Source organism: Oncorhynchus masou, chromosome 2 (genome assembly GCF_036934945.1).
Source record: "Oncorhynchus masou masou isolate Uvic2021 chromosome 2, UVic_Omas_1.1, whole genome shotgun sequence".
Lineage (NCBI taxonomy): Eukaryota > Metazoa > Chordata > Actinopteri > Salmoniformes > Salmonidae > Oncorhynchus > Oncorhynchus masou.
In genome coordinates, this window is record NC_088213.1 from 15,924,528 (window position 1) to 15,946,004 (window position 21,477).

A 21,477-nucleotide genomic window follows, 5' to 3' on the forward strand; every position below is an offset into this window, starting at 1 on the left:
TCTGAAAGGCCCCAGTGTCTGCAACACCACAAAGCAAGGGGCACCACCAAGCAAGCGGCACCATGAAGACCAAGGAGCTCTCCAAACAGGTCAGGGACAAAGTTGTGGAGAGGTATAGATCAGGGTTGGGTTACAAAAAAATATCAGAAACTTTGAACATCCCACAGAGCTCCATTAAATCCATTATAAAAAAAATGGAAAGAATATGGAATCACAACAAACCTGCCAAGAGAGGGCCGCCCACCAAAACTCACAGACCAGGCATGGAGGGCATTAATCAGAGGCAACAAAGAGACCAAAGATAACCCTGAAGGAGCTGCAAAGCTCCACAGTAGAGATTGGAGTATCTGTCCATAGGACCACTTTAAGCTGTACACGCCACAGAGCTGGGCTTTACGGAAGAGTGGCCAGAAAAAAAGCCATTGCTTAAAGAAAAAAAATAAGAAAACACATTTGGTGTTCACCAAAAGGCAAATGGGAGACTCCCCAAACATATGGAAGAAGGTACTGTGGTTAGATGAGACTAAAACGGAGCTTTTTGGCCATCAAGGAAAACTCTGTGTCTTGCGCAAACCCAACACCTCATAACCCTGAGAACAACATCCCCACAGTGAAGCATGGTGGTGGCAGCATTATGCTGTGGCGATGTTTTTCCAGCGGCAGGGACTGGAAAACTGTTCAGAATTGAAGGAATGATGGATGGCGCTAAATACAGGGAAATTCTTGAGGAAAACCTGTTTCAGTCTTCAAGAGATTTGAGACTGGGACGGAGGTTCACCTTCCAGCAGGACAATGACCCTAAGCCTACTGCTAAAGCAACACTTGAGTGGTTTAAGGGGAAACATTTAAATGTATTTGAATTGCCTCGTCAAAGCCCAAACCTCAATCCAATTGAGAATCTGTGGAATGACTTAAAGATTGCTGTACACCAGCAGAACCCATCCAACTTGAAGGAGCTAGAGCAGTTTTGCCTTGAAGAATGGGCAGAAATCCCAGTGCCTAGATGTGCCAAGCTTATAGAGACATACCCCAAGAGACTTGCAGCTGTAATTACTGCAAAAGGTGGCTCTACAAAGTATTGACTTTGGGGGGTTGAATAGTTATGCACGCTCAAGTTCTGTTTTTTGGTCTCATTTCTTGTTTGTTTCACAAGAAAAAATATTTTGCATCTTCAAAGTGGTAGGCATATTGTATGAATCAAATGATACAAGCCCCTCCAAAAATCAATTTGAATTCCAGGTTGTATAAGGCAACAAAATAGGAAAAAAATTCAAGAGGGGTGAATACTTTAGCAAGCCACTGTAAATGTTTTAAAAACTATTATATTAAATTGGATTATCAAAAAATAAAATTTTATTTTTTTTTTTAAATCGCATCAACTGTTCTCACTAACACACACATTCAAATAAAATGTTATTGATCTCAAACGTGATCAGCAGGTGTAGCGAAATGCTTGTGCTTCAAGCTCCAACAATGCAGTAATATATAACAAATTACACAACATATACCCAATACACACATCTAAGTAGGAATGAATTAAGACTATATACATACGGACGAGCTGTCAGAGCGTAACGGACTAAGATACAGTAGAATAGTATAGAATACTATATATACACATATGAGATGAGTAATGCAAGATATGAACAATGCAAGTTCGAGATACAATGACTGAGCAAACACCAGAACTCATGTCATGTTTCACAGCTGTCTGCTGAGGACTTCTGCTCCCATTACAGTGCCAGAGATACAACCTGCCTTGAATATTCAGTGTCAACAGATCTGAACTGATAAATGGTCTGTTTCCTGCTCAATGCCTCCATCAGTCGTTGGAATGATGTGGCCATGCAACCAACTGAACACAAACAAACAGTCTTTAGACCTGCAGGGTATGAAGATCTGAATCAAACTAACCATCACAGTCAATTAACTGTGTTGATGTTGATCGAATTATCTGCGGGATGATTCCTTTGTGAGGCATTAATTACATAACCACACTGCAGTTGTCACTTGTGATGTCTTGATTCATAACTGTATCCCATACTATGGACAAATTACAAAAGGACAATTTTGCTTAACGTTTAAAAAAGACAGTGTACCTTTACAGACAAACAAACATGCCGTAGCTGGGTGCTTTCAATGGGTATATGACTGTGGTAGAAAACTTCATTGCCTGGCTCTGCGGTCATATAATACGACCATTATTCTGCATTGTGAATTGACGTGGAATTGTATGAGTTTTCTTATCGTAAAAAAAGAAAGGCTACACACATCTAAAGTAAACGTTTAAAAACAGCCTTTTTAAAATCAGTTTCCCATTCATTAAAAACGATAAGAAAAATCATAAAATTCGACGTCAATTTTAAAATGCAGAATAATGGTCGTATTATATGACCGCAAGAGCCAAGCAATGAAGTTCTGTACCACAGTCATATACCCATTGAAAGCACCCAGCTGCCGCATGTTTGTTTGTCTGTCTGTCTGTCTGTAAAGGTACGCTAAGACTTTTTAAATGCGGACATGAAACCTTCTCTAGAGATAGTTTCGAAGCGCCACTGAACGGGTATTTTACTTGTCTGTAAAGGAATGCAGCTTCTGGGGCGTGACTACCGTCCATCACTAGGCAACCAGAACTGTCAATCAAATAATCTCATACTTCCTGCGCGCGGCCTGCCTGTTTGTTAAATACTGTGATTTAAATCAAGACATTTAGTAGAAAGACGACATATTTTGCTAGGAAGCGACTCTTAAGATTTTGTAAAGGAGTAGACTGATTTAGTTTCCAATACTTCCAAGAACACTCGCATCTTTCATATAGAGCTAGCGAGGGCCAAAGAGAGGAGAGGAGCACATTACAGGCCGGTCGGTTTTGTCAAGAAGGCATACACTTTGGTCAAATTTTACTTTTCGTAGGTTTGGGAAAACGTATACAGCAGGTTATGAGAATTAACGTAGCAGGTTCGGATCATTTGATTAAGTTTAGGGGGGGGGGCAAAAAATATATACTTTTTACGACAAATTTGACAAAAGATGTATCCCTTCTAGACATGACCAGACACGTTGGCCACCAGGCAGACAGGAGTCAGAAGGCACTTGGCCTATCTATCAGCAATCATAAACTGTATCTTGCAATGGAATGCTGTATTTCGCAATTTCTTGGCTTGCAATGTCTTGTGACTTCAGTAAAGCAGGGCCTATCATCAATTAATAGGTTAGGATATTTTACAAGCAATAGACCGAAGACTGAACACACACTCGCATCATTAGCGAAGAGCAAGCGAGCCAGCAGCAGTGTTATTTTAATTTAGTGGGGAGAAAAAAAACAAAATAACCGTTTTTCCCGTTAGGGACTTTTCTTACGTTCACACCCTTAATCCATACTGGAGGGCGTACAACTTTTAGTATAATAAAAAAAGTTTAGACTGAAAGATGCTCAAAGATACAACCCCGCCATATGAGGTCATGCTGTGCAAGGTAATCCTGAGTTCCATCATAAACGTATCCGGTTCAATTCAAATCAACTGGAGTCGTTGGCAGTCCTATAGTACACACAATCCATAACAGAATCCATAATTGTGTTCGAATACCCATACTAACATACTGTATACTACATACTTAATGAATATATAAGTCTGTAAACGAACGGTATCCTTTCAGTTGAGCATACTAGCGCGTCGCCTGTCTACAGGAAGTTGATGCTGTTGCTATGCAACCTCTTGCTAGCCTGTTCGCATAACATATTACTAGCGAGGCATCAAATTGTATTGGTCACATACACATATTTAGCAGATGTTATTGCTGGTGTAGCAAAATGCTTGTTCCTAGCTCCAACAGTGCAGTAGTATCTAACAATTCACAACAATACACACAAATCTAAAATAAAATAATGGAATTAAAAAATATATAAATATTAGGAAGCGCAATATCGGAGAGGCATTGACTAAAATACAGTAGAATAGAATACATTATACATATGTAATCATTCGACTTTGGGTGTGTTTGTAAATTCAATCTTGAGTGCCAGCGTGCTCTCTGGGCGTTAGTCAATTCGTAAATTCAGAGCGTTTTGCTCTTCGGTCGTACAGAGTGGACACTGGCGGAAGAGTATGGTTGATCAGCGCGACAGTCAAGCACCCAAGCTAACTGGCTAACTTGCTAGCTACTTCCAGACACAAATGAGAGAACACCTCACTCTGACCATTTTACTCGACCTGGCAGAGCTGGTTAGGTTGTTTTCACATTATCCAGAGCTTTGGTGACTAACTGTGCTGCTGGCAACAATTTAATTACGACCCCCCCCCCAGGGGTTTACTGACTGTATGTATGCGCACGCACACACACACACAGGTGTTGAGCGTTTGTAAATTCATAAGTTATTCTGCGCTCGAGAGTGCTCTGAAATCAGTAGATAGCCAGTGAATTAATTTTATTTTACCTTTATTTAACTAGGCAAGTCAGTTAAGAACAAATTCTTATTTTCAATGATGCCCTAGGGATAGTGGGTTAACTGCCTTGTTCATGGGCAGAACGACAGAGTTTCACCTTGTCGGCTCAGTTATTTGATCTTGTTACCTTTTGGTTACTAGTCCAACGCTCTAACCACTAGGCTACCTGCCACCCCACAAAGACTATACCACTTAGCTAAGAATGATGTGAATAATCATGTCAAAAAATGTTGGGTAGTTAGTTAGATAGCATATAGTTAATATACTGGCAAGTTCTATGTATTAGTAGCCAACTAACTAGGTAGCTAGCTAACATAGCAGTACATACTGCTGTATGAGGTTGCCGACACCAAACCAATCTTTCCAGACTTGTTATTCCCTTTCAAAGGCATTTCTATACTAGCCTAACCGATGACAAAGGACATTCACTTGGCCTGACTGGCTTTGACAAGCTAGCTTGGGTACTTTGGCGATGGAATAATGCCAAGTGTAATATGTGCTAAGTAGTGGGTCCACTCTAATGACTTTATGATGCATTTTCTATGAACTGAACATGAGCAAAGCACAAACTGTTTTTTATCATTCAAACTAACAATTCATTTGGTTTGTTTGCTGCACTGTTGCAACCGTCAACAACTCTAATACCAGCAACGGTTATCACAGATTTGAAAGCACAACCTAAAAAGCATGTTTTGGGATGACCATTGGTTTCCCATGTATAACAAAACGGTATAGCTTATGCATTGGCAGCCATGATGGCACTAATGCAATATTCATCATATACAGTACAATGGGCAGGCTATGACATTAACTGCAGGGCTGAATGTTAAGCACATCTGCTTAGCGCATTAGAAACAACATGACCTCTAACTATAGGTCAGTGTTCAGAGGGCTCTCACAGACTCTTCAACATGACGATGGGCCTGACTGATCGCTGTCAGTCTGCAGCCAGACGACGCTCTTTGAAATATGAGACGAATGGTGCAGTCGGAGCAGCAGTGGATGGAGGGACGCAGAAATCTGAAACAGTGGCCACGTTGATTCATGCTTTTTTGAGATGAACATATAGAAAGAAACTTGAACTTTTGAGCTTCACAATTCTTGTGGCAGTCCTAGGTATTACAGAGGCCACATCAAACATTACCTTTGTAATTTTACACAAATTTGTTTTTTCCCCCAAAGCAAAGTATAGATTTAGTGTAAGAATCTGTCCATAAGTCACTATTATACTAAATCGAAGCTCAGCTAGTTTCACATTGATTAATTCAACTAGCATCTTGACCAATTAGCCAGGAACTTGCTTCAGGAAGGGATCTAATACGTCTTCAAAAAGGGACTTATCATCCAAAATAGTGACAGCTCAGGTGGGTTTTTTTCTCTGAACAATAGCGTGCTGCCTTGAATAAGACGGTCACAGCAGTCCAGTGATCCTATTGGGAGTCCATTTTCCCAGATTTACATTGGCCCCCCCTCCAGAAACACTTGGAGCGAATGTTAGCCTCCGTGCCTGTAACTTTCACAGCTCGCCTGGAGTTGTGTGACATGACCAGGGTAAGTATTTTCCGTGCTAAATGGGCGCGCAGTGAGTGAACAAAGGAATGAGAGGTGGAAAAAGACCATGGAACACCAGACAAGGTCTGACTGGAAAGTTGGCATAAAATAGGCCTAGCTTTTACTCCTACAGCCAGAATAAACTGACAATAAGACAATTTTGAGAAAGTTCTAAATAACCTTCAAATGTAAATCTATTGAGATAGAATATCAAAGAGTGCTTGTTGTTTACACACCCGCCCCCAAAAGTCATCCTTATATTCAAGAAAACAAGATCCAGCTGTAGGAAATGTTCATCTTTTTTGTAACATTAGCCAGTAGCCTATTGCTGGCAGATGAAGGGTAATATCTCAGGCCCCCATACTCAATAGGCAGAGCATGGTGTGAATCTGGACCCAGAACGGGGTCAATACAGACCAAGGGTCCCGACTAATAAAAAAATAGAACCAAATAAAAAAAGGTAAATGTTTTAACTCAGTCGAACCCCTTGTATAATATGAACACACATAAGACATTGCAAAATGTGTAGAATTGCAGGAAATAAGCTTTGAAAACTGCAAAATTCTCTCTTTGCCAACAAGAGGGGTGTGAACAGTTTGGGGTCACATGGGTTGCTAGGTTGGGGTTTGTTACTACGCCGATAAATGACAATATGCATTCGGGACATTTGCCAATTATATAATAAGGGAGGGCAGAGGGGAGGATGTTCATCGATGCAATTGTAAACTCTATAGGTTGGTATAATGTTTTTAGGATTTGGGCTTATTTCATAAAATAGTAGGAAACAACTTTTCCATCATCAACATCATGTTGTCAAATTTACTTTAGACAGATGACAATGACATTAGCTTGCAAAGTTCATCAAAAATAACTGGCAATGCTAACGTTAGCTAGCTAACATCTGGAGGTCTCCCCTCAATCTTAGCTACCTAGTTAAAGTAATACTGGATCTAAAGTCAATCTGGTGACATCAAAATAATAAAAAAGGTTTTCCTAATAATGATTTGACTTCTTAAGAAATGTCATTGTGTTTTCAAGCCACAGTAATGCACTTTAGAACAAATATTCATCAGCACCCAATAAGGATGTATTGAGCAGAACGCCCAGTTGGGCATCAGTCTGAAAACAAACATTCCAAAACATATTGTCACGCAACATGCAACCAATGAATTCAATTACTAGAGGGACAATGTCAAAAACCCTTCAAGTTCCATAATGGAGTGAAAATGGCCAGATAAAGCTTATTTGAAAGAAAATAAAACATCTGATTATATAAAGTGATCTATAACAGCTGTAGATGTAAAATATCAATCTTATTTATTTATAAAGCCCTTCTTACTTTATAAATATGATGTCACAAAGTGCTGTACAGAAACCCAGCCTAAAACCTCAAACAGCAAGCAATGCAGGTGTAGAAGCCCGGGAATGACGTGACTCCCGACACATATGGGGATATCATGGTTTCATTTATTTGACATTCAGAGGCTGAGCTACAACCTTCTATAGCAGAGGAGACAAAAAATACACTTTGCTTGGGAAGTAATCTAATTATTTCACTACCATTTGATTAAGCTATTCACTTTCTGTACAATAGAAGATGTTTAACCTCAGACAGCTTTTAGCAAAACACTTGACCTTCTCTCATTGGGATTAGCCACGGAAGAAGAATAGCCAGAAGTTAAATGTAACATTTTTGGAGAAATATGATAAGATGAACACATATCTCGGTGTCCATTTTATTTAATTTTTTATTATTTTACCCCTTTTTCTCCCCAATTTTGTGATATCCAATTGGGTAGTTACAGTCTTGTCCCATCGCTGCAACTCCCGTACGGACTCGGGAGAGGCAAATTTCAGAGCCGTGCATCCTCCGAAACACCAACCCAGCCAAGCTGCACTGCTTCTTGACACAATGCCCGCTTAACCCGTAAGCCAGACGCACCAACGTGTCGGAGGAAACACCGTACACCTGGCGACCGTGTCAGCGTGCATTGCGCCCACCACAGGAGTCACTAGTGTGCGATGGGACAAGAACATCCCTGCCGGCCAAACCCTCCCCTAACCCGGAGGACACTAGGCCAATTGTGCGCCGCCTCATCGGTCTCCCAGCCGCGGCCGTCTACGACAGAGCCTGGACTCGAACCAGGATCTCTAGTGCGATGCAGTGGCTTAGACCACTACGCCACTCGGGAGGCCCTTCAGTGTCCATTCTTATCCTATAATTTTGGTAATTTGTGTGGTATTAAAAAAATATTCTGCTAATGTTTAAAATTATGTAGAGTTTATAAAAATTTAATTAAAAGGCAATATTTTATTGGGTCTGTAAAAATGATGATATATTCATGCAATGCTTTTACTATAAAGGAGAACTTTCCACTCCTACTCTTGTCCATGGTGGTCTGTGAACCCACAACCTTCTGGCCTGTAGCCCTGTGCAGTGTGCGTTATCAAAATTCCTGCATTGCCATCTAAGGCTTACAGGACAAAGAACAGTTTCTAAAAGTGCATATTTAAGGCTCTGGTATGTCCAAGAAGTGAGGTTAAACGGTAATTCCATTTTGGCCTAATCATTTAGTTGACGTAACCATTTAAGCTAAATAAAATCTATCGCTTAAATTATGAAATACCTTGGACCTCATTTGCTAAGAGTGATGACGCAGTAGGTAAAATTAACTCAAGGGATTTCTTCCAGAAGCAACTTTCGCTACATGCCCTTCAAGTTTCCTGTGATTGTTCTAGCATATTAACTAAATCTCAACAGGGGTTTCTCAATAGAGATGAATTAAACAAAGATTTGGCCCCGTCCTCTCTCCACAAGAGACACTCCTTTTTAGAGGAGAACGACTGTCGGAGCGAACTCCGTACTTTTAAAGGGACACAAATAACCAAATAATGCCCACACAATGCCTTTGAGGATTCTAAAACCCAACATGACCTCAAATGAGTGACCTCATTGCCACATGCTTCTGTGGGGTGGGGTGGTAGGTCACGTGCTGAGTCACTTGGTCAGCCGCACATGAAAAGTGTTGTGCGGCCGCATGGCTGGATTGTATGGCGTAAGTGATTGGCACGCACATGAAGTGAAGTCATTAAAGTGGAACATGCAGTGGATGTCATAAGGTGAATTCACCAATTTGTAAGTCGCTCTGGATAAGAGCGTCTGCCAAATGACTTAAATGTTAAATGTAAATGATATAATGAGTAGGCTAGTGACCAAGGCTAGTAACAAGTCGGCTAGTGACCAAGTAGACTAGTGACCAAGTAACAAGTAGTCTAGTGACCAAGCCAAATCATAGGCCTGACCTGCATTTAAACTCAATTTGTTGAAAACAGCCAGTAATGTTAGGAAAATAAAAACAATTCCTTGTTTTCGATCACTCTTGATAAGCGGAATACCTATGTGAGAATGATGAACGCTGAGCTGTAGTCAATGAACAACACAATTGTCTCTTCCAAGCTCGTAACCAAGCGTATGACTTTGGGAATGAACACCTCCCTCTGCAACTGGATCCTGGACTTCCTGATAGTACGACCCCGGGAACATCACCTCAGCCACGCTGACCCTTAACACAGGGGCCCCACAGGGGTGTGTGCTTAGTCCCCTCCTGCACTCCCTGTTCACCCACAACTGTGTGGCCATCCACAACTCCAACATAATTTTCAAGTTTGCTGATGACACGGTGGTGGTAGGCTTGATCACCGGCAACGATGAGTCAGCCTACAGAGAGGTCAGTAACCTGGCAGTGTGGTGCCGGAGCAACAACCTCTCCCTCAACATCATCAAGACCAAGGAGCTGATCGTGGACGACAGGAAACGGGGGGGGGCAGCAGGTAGACCACTTCAAGTTCCTCAGTGTCCAAATCACTAAATACTTCAAATAGTCCAAACACGCACAGTCGTGAAGAAGGCACAACAGTGCCTCTAAACCCCTCATGAGGTTGAAAAAGATTTGCATGGGCCCTAAAATCCTCTGGCTTCATCACTGCTTGTTATGGCAATAGCACCACCCTCGATTGCATGGCGCTACAGAGGATTGTGCGGACAGCCCAGTATATCACTGGGGACGAGCTCCCTGCCATCCAGGACCTCTACAGCTGGCGGTGTGAAAAGAACGCCTGGAAAATCATCAACGACTCCAACCACTCAAGCCATAGACTATTTTCTCTGGTGCCGCACGGCAAGAGGTACCAGTGCATCAAGTATGACACCATCAGGCTCTTGAACAGCTTCTATCCCCAAGCAATACGACTGATAAATAGCTAACAAAATAGCTACACAGACTGAGTTAACCTTTAATTGACCTTTTATTTCAATCTTTGCACTGTCTCTACACACTCGCACTCCATCATTTGGTCACTCACACATAATATGCACATACATTTATACTGACTCTACACAGCCGCTCACATACAAGCTGCTGCTACTCTGTTTATCTTATATCCTGTTGCCTAGTCTCCTTACCCCTGTACATATCTACCTCCATTACTCCAATATCCCTGCATATGTAAATATGGTATTGGAACTTACTTATTAAAAATGTCCTATATTTAGTATGCTTACTTAATTGTTTATTTTATATTTCTTATTCTTGTGGGGGGTTTTCTAGGAATACATTTATTAATCATTGCGTTGTTAGGTTTTGAGTTTGCAAGAAAGGCATTTCAATGTACTTGTGCATGTGACATTAAAAGTAGAAACTCTCATTCTGACCAGTCTGAGCACCATGAGGAGTTAACGAGGGGAAATACAAAGCCATGGGGGAAGCCAAGCCTTTGAGGTTCCATAGCCTCCTTCTGTAATGGCCACAGAGAATGGGGAGCTTTGTTCAGGGGCAACAGGCATGTTCCACTTTAATGACTTCACTTCATGTGCGTGCCAATCACTTACGCCATACAATCCGGCCATGCGGCCGCACAACACTTTTCATGTGCGGCTGACCAAGTGACTCAGCACGTGACCTACCACCCCACCCCACAGAAGCATGTGGCAATGAGGTCACTCATTTGAGGTCATGTTGGGTTTTAGAATCCTCAAAGGCATTGTGTGGGCCTATATGGGAAAAGCATAGCATGGTCAGAGGAGCAGTTTGTCGCCTCTGTCCACCAGTGAACAAAACAATCAGGATAGAACTGACAGTCTACATGTTGGCTACAGTCTCTGTGGTTGGGGAGCGATAGCTTTAGGGTGATGCAATAGTTGTAGATTTCTGCAATGGTCTTTTCCATCATGGAGGCTAGCCATCAAAACTTTGGAAGAGCTCTGCTACTGCTGTGAAAGCAGCACCCCACAGCTCAGACTTTGGAGCGTCTACAGAGTAGTGTACAATGACTAAATAATGTGCAGCCAAATGGCCATTCACATTGATTTCACTGGTCCACCTCGAAGATAATCGGTTTCTAAAGTATACCACAGCATACCCCACCTAAGAACATACATGAACAATTTCCAGAGCCCCAGTCAGTAACATTCCACTGTCATAGATAGTGCTATAGCCTAATAAAGCCTAATAAAGCTACATAACATTTTAACATTTTATTCCCAGATGAATGCATCTGCACTGCTTCCGCACTGCATCTGCACTGCTTCCGCACTGCATCTGCACTGCTTCCACGGCATCTGCACTGCTTCCGCGGCATCTGCACTGCACCTGCACTGCTTCCACTGCACCTGCACTGCTTCCACTGCACCTGCACTGCTTCCACTGCACCTGCACTGCTTCCACTGCACCTGCACTGCTTCCACTGCACCTGCACTGCTTCCACTGCACCTGCACTGCTTCCACTGCACTGCTTCCACTGCATCAGCACTGCTTCCACTGCATCAGCACTGCTTCCACTGCATCAGCACTGCTTCCACTGCATCAGCACTGCTTCAACTGCATCAGCACTTCTTCAACTGCATCAGCACTGCTTCAACTGCATCAGCACTGCTTCAACTGCATCAGCACTGCTTCAACTGCATCAGCACTGCTTCAACTGCATCAGCACTGCTTCAACTGCATCAGCACTGCTTCAACTGCATTAAGTGTTAGATCTCTGGCTACAACAGCTGCTGTAGCTACTCTGCTGCGCTGACTATCACTCCCACTTTTGAACCTCTCTAGGTTCATATCAGCACAATGTGGTTTTTCTCAAGCCTTCATCTCTGTTTGATGGCTTGCTTTCCATATTATCCTGTAGGCCTTTAGTTCAACAAGATGAACCCAAACGTCACAATGTGTCCAGTTGTGATCAGAAATATCCTGTAGCCTAGTCCTGACCCAGGCTATTACACATTTCAGGTATACAAGCTCCAGCCATGGACACTCCCCAGAACATCATATCATGACTATTCATTGGATGTTAACCATGGAGTTAACTCTATGGTGCTATCCCTGCAGGCAACTGTGTCTTCTCAGTCCCAATGCATTCCTTCAGACCCACTCTGATCACCTGTGCAGAGGATGGGCCAAAGTAACAAGCTTTATGGAGAATATAGTTGTAGTACCTTAGACATATGTACGGGATACACATGGTATACACAGTCCAACGAAGTGGTTACTTGCAGGCTCGACAATGCAACAACAATAAGAGATAAAAGTTAGTTACTAAACATTTGTTATATTTTAGTCATTTCAAAATGTCTTGTTGTTGCTCAGCATTGAGTAATCGCTTCCCATCATACCCATATCAGACTCCAGAGGCTAAGCAATATCCAAGCTGCAGAAGACATGTCTAGAATACAGGCTATAGCCTCTACACTGGCATTACAAACAATAACATTCTACAAAGATCATATAAACATTCTCAATCAACTCGGTATGAGGATAGGTGAGCTTGAGGGATAAGTAGTGGATAAAGCTATGGAACAAATGTTATGGGCTAAGGAGTGCTGCTCTGGGCAGGCCCCATGATTCAGCAGCTTATTCACCCCTTCAGACCTCCTCTACAATTCCACTGCTTTGCAGTCTGTACTGCATCCACTGCATTATAAGCTATTCTGGCTGACCTGCACTAAATAATACAAACATTTCCCCGCCCCAGACAGAGAGAGACAACACACCTCTTCTATTGCTCTCAATTATTGTTCGATTACTTTGTGTCAAAAGAGGGTGGTCTGAGATCACTTGAAGTTGGCGGGACATTGTAACCTTCCTATTTTGCTTGATACATTTGATGGGATATAATGCATCTGCATGGACGTTGACAGATACTGTCTTGATTTGACTTGAATTCATTTTGTTTAAAAAATATAGTGCGTAGGTTATAAACGTTCAGTTCCCTTGACATGAACTACAACATCAGTTATTTAACAGCTCATGACAATAATTTACTACTCGAAAGCAATTTACTTTTGTAATAATGGGTGTCCCACTACTGACAAAGTAAAAATAACTAATTTTGTATGCAAAAATGTGGTTTCTTTAATACACGCACAATCACAAAGTGGTCAAGCTTTAATCCAGTCAATAAATTAACACAGCGTCTCAAGTAATGGTAACAAGCAATAAACTCCCTGTGGCTCAGTGGGAAGGGTAGTTCATCGCGCGATGAATGGAATTCCAAAAATCATATCGTCAATAGCAAAACCTTGCCTATTGGTACCATACCCCAGTGATTGGTACATACATATATATATATTTATACACACATGAAAAGCCTCGTTTGGGACAGTAACAACACTTCTTACCTTACTACATCAATGAACGTTAATCCAAATCTGTTGTGCGCGGAAGCCTTCTCGTTTGGGACAGGGTAATTAGCACACAAATGCAACTCTCAAATCTGATTTTTAATTCCCTGGGTTTCCTTAAACAACTGCGCCTTCGTTCTTCTCTCCAAATAACTTCCCCCGAAAATGATTCAAAATTCAGATCAGTCCCGAACAGTGACGCATATTTGTCCTATTTTCTTCTCTTCTTAAAATGTATTAAAAGCAGCCCTTCCTATCCCCGGTGACGTTCGATGAAACCTCTGCTACCTTTTCCCCTTGCCAAACAGTGCGCGCTCACGCTACTTGATAGGCGGGGTGAAATAATCAGGGAGGGAGGGTTTCCCAGAGAGGTTCGAGGGGATTGGCTGTACCGACTCATTCAGCGAATCACCCGCATGGACAGAGCGGGTCTCGGAAAGCTACTTGCCCCGCAGTACTGTCGCAAAATGTTTACAGTAGTGGAGCAGTTTGTACTCGTTTACGTGTCTTACTGCAACGAGGAAGGAAGGTTGCATTTTTTGATGGAATTTTTTAGTGAATGTGTCTGGTAAGGTATGTGAAATAAAATGTTCGATTGTTTATTAATTTCGTACATCGTAAAACCCACTGCGCATGCCAAACCCATTGGCCTGGGAGTCAACACTAGCTAGCATAGCAAAACGCAATGCAACGCCAGCAACCCTGCCAACTTTGACCAAAATAAAAATGTTTTAGCTATAACTAGCTAACTTAGTGTGTTGTTAGAGAGGCTTTATAGCTATAGTACTAATTGTGAGATTGAAGATTATATCCAGTAGAAGTTTTATTTATTTATTCATAGATAAATCAGCCTGCCAACATAGCTAAGTTTAGGTTAACTATCTATTAGGTTAGCTATCTGGAAAGTACTTTCAGCACCTCGGCTATAGCTAACTAGTAGAAAACCTCCTTTTTTCAACTAATGAATTAGCTAGCGCTCATTCCTGAAAAATCTGACAAGATGACAGTTTGTGATTGTGTAGAGTAGTGTTGCTTCATCTTTCACTTAATCTCCCCAAAACCGGTTCCTCCATGTTTTCCAGACTGACCCTGTCTACCTGTCCGCCCCCACCCTGCCTTGGAGAGAATGGATCCCGTTGTGTTGAGCTACCAGGACAGCCTCCTGCGGCGCTCTGATGTGGCCTTACTGGAGGGCCCTCACTGGCTCAACGACCAGGTCATCGGCTTTGCCTTTGAGTACTTTGCTGCTGAGCTCTTCAAAGGCCTTGGCGAAGCGGCCATCTTCATCAGCCCCGAGGTCACCCAGTTCATCAAGTGTGCTGCCTGCCCGGAGGAACTGGCCCTGTTTCTGGAGCCGCTGGGGCTAGCTTCCCGGCGCTGGGTCTTCCTGGCTGTCAACGACAACTCCATCCAGACTGCCGGTGGCTCTCACTGGAGCCTGCTGCTGTTCTTGCGCGACGGCGGCCATTTTGCCCACTACGACTCGCAGAGTGGTGGCAACTCGCTTCACGCCAGGCGGATCGCCACAAAGCTGGAGCCCTTCCTGGGGTCGGGGAGGAAAGTGCCCTTTGTGGAGGAGCCCTGTCCTTTGCAGCAGAACAGCTATGACTGCGGCATGTATGTGATCTGTAACGCAGAGGCCTTGTGTGAGAGGGCCAGAGTGGAGGGCTCGCCTCGCCTCCCTGTCCAGACCATCACCCCGGCCTATATCACTCAGAAGAGGCTAGAGTGGTGCAGGCTGATCCAGAGACTGGACAGAGATTGATCTGGGGAGCTATGTTCTCCTCCTCCTCGGCACTAAGCGTGTCCTCAATGTACTCAGAAGAGGAGAGCCTTCAGGAGTTTTAAGGTCAATGAAGGAATGCACAGGATCTACATTCACAATCACAAAGATATTGCCTTTGAAAGTAAAAGATTGAAGCCTTGTTCCAATATTTCAGGCTTCATACAACAATTGCTGTCATATTTACTCCTTATAAAGCCAAAACAACACATGTAAACACTGCACCTGCATGCCTATACAATATGTTTAATTTATTATCTATTTATCATATTCAGCACAAGGAGCGGGTTACAAATCAAAGTTTATTTGTCGCATGACAGAATACAACAGGTGTAAACCATCCAGCTAAATATTTCCTCAACAGAGTTCAATATCAGAGGTAGGAAATAGAAAGTCCAGAATAGGATCTTACAAAAAGCACATAAACACTAGGTCAGGTATAAAAATAATAAACACAGGAGAAATGGACATCTTGAAAAGAACGACACGTTTTCTGTTCACTGTATTTCATTTGATCTTGTAAGAAAATGTTTAAATTGTTTACAATGATTTTTGCTCAGGTTTGCTGTAAATAAATTAGAATTGATATGAAGAATATATCTTAGAATGTTAAATATACAGTAACCTCACAAGGAAGAAATGTTTGGATCCAATTCTAACATTTACATTTACACAGTATCTCCATGAAACACTTCCAATAAACCAAGCAAGGAACATGAAAGTGCCATATCTTATATATGAGATTATATGCATATAATGAGAGAAATTCATTTCATGTTGAAATTGTTACAGTATTTTGGATGATAATAAAGGAATGAATCTGATATCAATAAGCAGCCCAATTTGGTTCCACTTTGTGTCAGTAGCATGCAAGCAAATACATGATTCGAAATCAACAAGAGTATGAATAATGAATTTAAGTACTACTGTAGTAATGACATATCAATTATTTATTTATTCATTACTGGCTGAGGCAATGATGAACACCTGAAGAATAGAAAACCCATTCGATCCTGGAATGAATCACAAGGTCCCAGTAATTACATTCCTTCATTAGTCCTGTTTACGGCTCTATTCAGTCTGTATCGCTGAAGTTTTACAGGTCATTTCCGATTGAGACGATTTCCAGTCAGAACGCCAAATGTCAGGCAATAGTAGTGTAATTAAAAAGACTGGTTCTAGTGTAGTGTAATTAAAAAGACTGTTTCTAGTGTAGTGTAATAGTAGTGTAATTAAAAAGACTGTTTCTAGTGTAGTGTAATAGTAGTGTAATTAAAAAGACTTGTTCTAGTGTAGTGTAATAGTAGTGTAATTAAAATGACTGTTTCTAGTGTAGTGTAATAGTAGTGTAATTAAAATGATTGTTTTTAGTGTAGTGTAATAGTAGTGTAATTAAAATGACTGTTTTTAGTGTAGTGTAATTAAAATGATTGTTTTTAGTGTAGTGTAATAGTAGTGTAATTAAAATTACTGTTTTTAGTTTAGTGTAATAGTAGTCTAATTAAAATGACTGTTTTTAGTGTAGTGTAATAGTAGTGTAATTAAAATGATTGTTTTTAGTGTAGTGTAATAGTAGTGTAATTAAAAAGACTGGTTCTAGTGTAGTGTAATTAAAAAGACTGTTTCTAGTGTAGTGTAATAGTAGTGTAATTAAAATGACTGTTTCTAGTGTAGTGTAATAGTAGTGTAATTAAAAAGACTTGTTCTAGTGTAGTGTAATAGTAGTGTAATTAAAATGACTGTTTCTAGTGTAGTGTAATAGTAGTGTAATTAAAATGATTGTTTTTAGTGTAGTGTAATAGTAGTGTAATTAAAATGACTGTTTTTAGTGTAGTGTAATTAAAATGATTGTTTTTAGTGTAGTGTAATAGTAGTGTAATTAAAATTACTGTTTTTAGTTTAGTGTAATAGTAGTCTAATTAAAATGATTGTTTTTAGTGTAGTGTAATAGTAGTGTAATTAAAATGACTGTTTTTAGTGTAGTGTAATTAAAATGATTGTTTTTAGTGTAGTGTAATAGTAGTGTAATTAAAATTACTGTTTTTAGTTTAGTGTAATAGTAGTCTAATTAAAATGACTGTTTTTAGTGTAGTGTAATAGTAGTGTAATTAAAATGACTGTTTCTAGTGTAGTGTAATAGTAGTTTAATTATAAAGACTTTTTTTAGTGTAGTGTAATAGTACTGTAATTAAAAGGACTATTTCTAGTGTAGTATAATAGTAGTGTAATTAAAATTACTGTTATTAGTTTAGTGTAATAGTAGTCTAATTAAAATGACTGTTTCTAGTGTAGTGTAATAGTAATGTAATTAAAAAAGACTGTTTCTAGTGTAGTGTAATAGTAGTGTAATTAAAGACTGTTTCTAGTGTAGTGTAATAGTAGTGTAATGAAAGACTATTTCTAGTGTAGTGTAATAGTAGTGTCATTAAAATGACTGTTTTTAGTGTAGTGTAATTAAAATGATTGTTTAGTGTAGTGTAATAGTAGTGTAATTTAAAAAATACTGTTTTTAGAGTAGTGTAATAGTAGTGTAATTAAAATGACCGTTTCTAGTGTAGTGTAATAGTAGTGTAATTAAAATGATTGTTGTATAGTGTAATTGTAGTGTAATTTAAAGGACTGTTTGTAGTGTAGTGTAATTAAAGGACTGTTGCCTGACATTTGGATTTCTGACTGGAAATAGGCCTGTCCCCTTACCCTCTTCACACTTCATGTAGGTCTGAATGAATTGGATAGATAGAAACATAAACACGCATGCTTCAACTTGCCCTCTGATCTACACAGGTGCTTAGGATGAAGTAGGGGGTTGTTTCTGGGAAGATCTAGATTTCCCTCCCAAAGGGCCAGCAGAGGCTGGCAGCCAGTCATCACAAACAGTATTATTACACAACTCCTCGGACTATATCCATCTGGGGATACAATACATAAACATCGACAGGCAGAATTCATCTAGAGCGTTGAGAATGGGTGCCTATAGTGACCATTCCTGACCTCCATCTCATCTGGGTGCCTATCGTGACCATTCCTGACCTCCATCTCATCTGAAAGACTTCACTCAGTCAACACAGATTGTATTTTAAATCCCAAGGCTATGGGAAACAGTCAGGATAAGAACGGGCTATTCTTTTCCACAAATGTATCAGTCGGCGGTAGAATCTGAACCATCCATATTTATAGGTGGCATCAGTTTTCGACTTTTAGACAGGCTTAGCTTGTCAGTGGGGACGCCCATGATGCAGATAGCCCAGAGATGATCCACTGCAGGGTTGTGGTGGAGGGCACATGACATTCCACAGACGCCTCACGTCATAATACGTCGTAATACTCCAGTCAACCTATGAAGGCTCTAGATCACGGTCGTCACAGCTATGCCGTTATGCAGTACCATATACAGTGCTTTCAGAAAGTATTCACACTCCTTGAGATGTGTCACTGGCCTGAACACAATACCCCATAATGTCAAAGTGGAATGATGTTTACACAATTGTTACAAATGAATACAACATGAAAAGCTGAAATGTCAATAAGTATTCAAGCCCCTTTGTTATGGCAAGCCTAAATCAATTCAGGAGTAAACATTTGCTTAACAAGTCACATAAGTTGCATGGACTCACTGTGCAATAATTTTTTTAATGACTACCTCATCTCTGAACCCCACACATACAATTATCTGTAAGGTCCATTATTGGAGCAGTGAATTTCAAACAGATTCAACCACAAAGACAATGGAGATTTTTCACTGACTCGCAAAGAAGTGCATCTATTGGTAAAAAAAACAGCAGTAAAAAAACCTAATAGTAAAAAAACAGCACTTTGAATATTCCTTTGAGCATGGAGAAGTTATTTATTACACTTTGTATGGTGTATCAATACAGAGAGTCCATACAAAGATATAGGCGTCCTTCCTAACTCAGTTGCCGTTGAGGAAGGAAACCGCTCAGGGATTTCACCATGAGGCCAATGGTGACCTTAAAACAGTTACAGAGTTTATTGGCTGTGATAGGAGAAAACTGAGGATGGATCAATAAGATTGTAGTTACTCCACAATACTAACCTAAATGACAGAGTGAAAAGAAGGAAGCCTGTAGAGAATAAAAAATCCCCCCAAAATATGCGTCCTGTTTGCAATAAGGTGCTAAAGTAAACTGCAAAACAAATGTGGCAAAGAAATGTACTTTATGTCTTGAATACAAAGTGTTATGTTTGGGGCAAATCCAGCACAATGTCACTCTTCATATTTTAAAGCATGGTTGTGGCTGCATCATGTTATGGGTATGCTTATCATCGCCAAGGACTAGGGATTTTTGGGGGGATAAAAATAAACGGAATAAAGCTAAGCGCAGGCAAAATCCTAGAGGAAAACCTGGTTCAGTCTGCTTTCCAACAGACACTGGGAAACAAATTCACCTTTCAGCAGTACAATAACCTAAAACACACAGCCAAATATACACTGGAGTTGCTTACCAAGACGATATAGAATGTACAGTACCTGGGTGGCCTAGTTACAGTTTTGACTTAAATTGGCTTGAAAATCTGTGGCAAGACTTGAAAATGGCTTTCTTTTTTATTTATTACATGTTTATTTAAGAAGGCAAGTGAGTTAAGAACTAATTCCCATTTACAATGACGGCCTACCCGGCCCAATAGTGCGCTGCCCTATGGGATTCCCAATCACGGCTGGATGTGATGCAGCCTGGATTCAAACCAGGGACTGCAGTGACACCTCTTGCACTGAGATGCAGGGCCATAGACCGCTGCACCACTCGGGAACCAATCAGGATTGTCGAGTAATGATCAACAACCAATTTGACAGAGCTTGAAGAATTTTAAAAATAATCATGTGCAAATATTGTTCAATCCAGGTGTGCAAAGCTCTTAGAGTCTTACCCAGAAAGACTGATAGTTGTAATCGCTGCCAAAGGTGATTCTAACATTTATTGACTGTATTTCTTTTGCTAACATTTCTAAAAACATGTTTTCACTGTCATTATGGGGTATTGTGTGTAGATGGGGGAGAAAAAAATCTATTTAATCATTTTTGAATTCATGCTGTAATACAACAAAATGTGAAATAAATCAAAAGGTATGAAGTCTTTATGAAGGCATTGTGTAGTTAAGCAATAAAACCTCAGGGGGTGTGGTAAAGCATGACGCAACGCGGAGTGCCTGAATACAGCCCTTAGCCGTGGTATATTGGCCATATACCACAAACCCCAGAGGTGTCATATTGCTTTTATAAACCAACATAATTAGAGCAGTAAAATTGTACATTTTGTCATACCCGTGGTATACGGTCTGATATACCACGGCTGTCAGCCAATCAGCATTCAGGGCTCGAACCACCCAATTTATAGGACAAACCAACACTCAGCACCTCCAAAAGGGCTTTTCAATGGTGACATCATAATGTAGAGCTCTTTTCACTCTGGTAGATTCCACTTACTGCATGTTGTTGATTATCCTTATTGGTTCTCTATAATCAAATGCACGTACTGGGACCGCATACTTAATGACACCATATTCCCTATATAGTGAGCTACTTTTGACAAAAAGCTATTCCCTCTAGTGCACTATACTGTACCTGTAACCAGAGACGAATAAGGAGTAGGGTGTACTGTTTAGGGAATAGGGTGTACTGTAAAGGGAATAGGGTGTACTGTATAGGGAATAAGGTGTACTGTATAGGGAACAGGGTGTACTGTATAGGGAATAAGGTTTACTGTATAGGGAATAGGGTTTACTGTATAGGGAATAGGGTGTACTGTATAGGGAATAGGGTGTACTGTATGTGGAATAGGGTTTACTGTATAGGGAATAGGGTGTACTGTATAGGGAATAGGGTGTACTGTATAGGGAATAGGGTGTTCTGTATAGGAAATAGGGTGTACTGTATAGGGAATAGGGTGTACTGTATAGGGAACAGGGTGTACTGTATAGGGAATATGGTGTACTGTATAGGGAATAGGGTGTACTGTATAGGGAATAGGGTGTACTGTATAGGGAACAGGGTGTACTGTATAGGGAAT

General features: G+C 40.7%; 2 protein-coding genes across 3 annotated transcripts in view; one reads left to right on the forward strand and one right to left on the reverse strand.

Moving 5' to 3' along the window:
• The window catches only part of LOC135552611 (unconventional myosin-IXAa-like), a 186,377-nt gene extending 172,409 nt beyond the window's left edge, over positions 1–13,968 (reverse strand). The window contains 1 exon segment of the mRNA XM_064984329.1: positions 13,666–13,968. The gene's annotated coding sequence lies outside the window, so the exon portion shown is untranslated.
• Positions 13,969–14,085: 117 nt separating this feature from the next.
• Positions 14,086–16,287, forward strand: senp8 (SUMO peptidase family member, NEDD8 specific). 2 transcript variants are annotated; one of them, XM_064988763.1, is made up of 2 exons: positions 14,086–14,241; positions 14,751–16,287. In XM_064988763.1, exon 2 carries the CDS (start codon positions 14,795–14,797, stop codon positions 15,431–15,433), a length of 639 nt encoding a protein of 212 aa, XP_064844835.1. In that variant the 5' UTR covers positions 14,086–14,241; positions 14,751–14,794; the 3' UTR covers positions 15,434–16,287. The 2 variants fall into 2 exon arrangements, with proteins under 2 accessions (XP_064844835.1, XP_064844842.1); XM_064988770.1 differs by having other exon boundaries at positions 14,086–14,236.
• The last annotated feature ends 5,190 nt before the right edge of the window (positions 16,288–21,477 follow it).

Bases quoted from the DNA above. Each gene is read 5' to 3' on its own strand.
- senp8 (XM_064988763.1), top strand. From the start codon at position 14,795: ATGGATCCCGTTGTGTTGAGCTACCAGGACAGCCTCCTGCGGCGCTCT.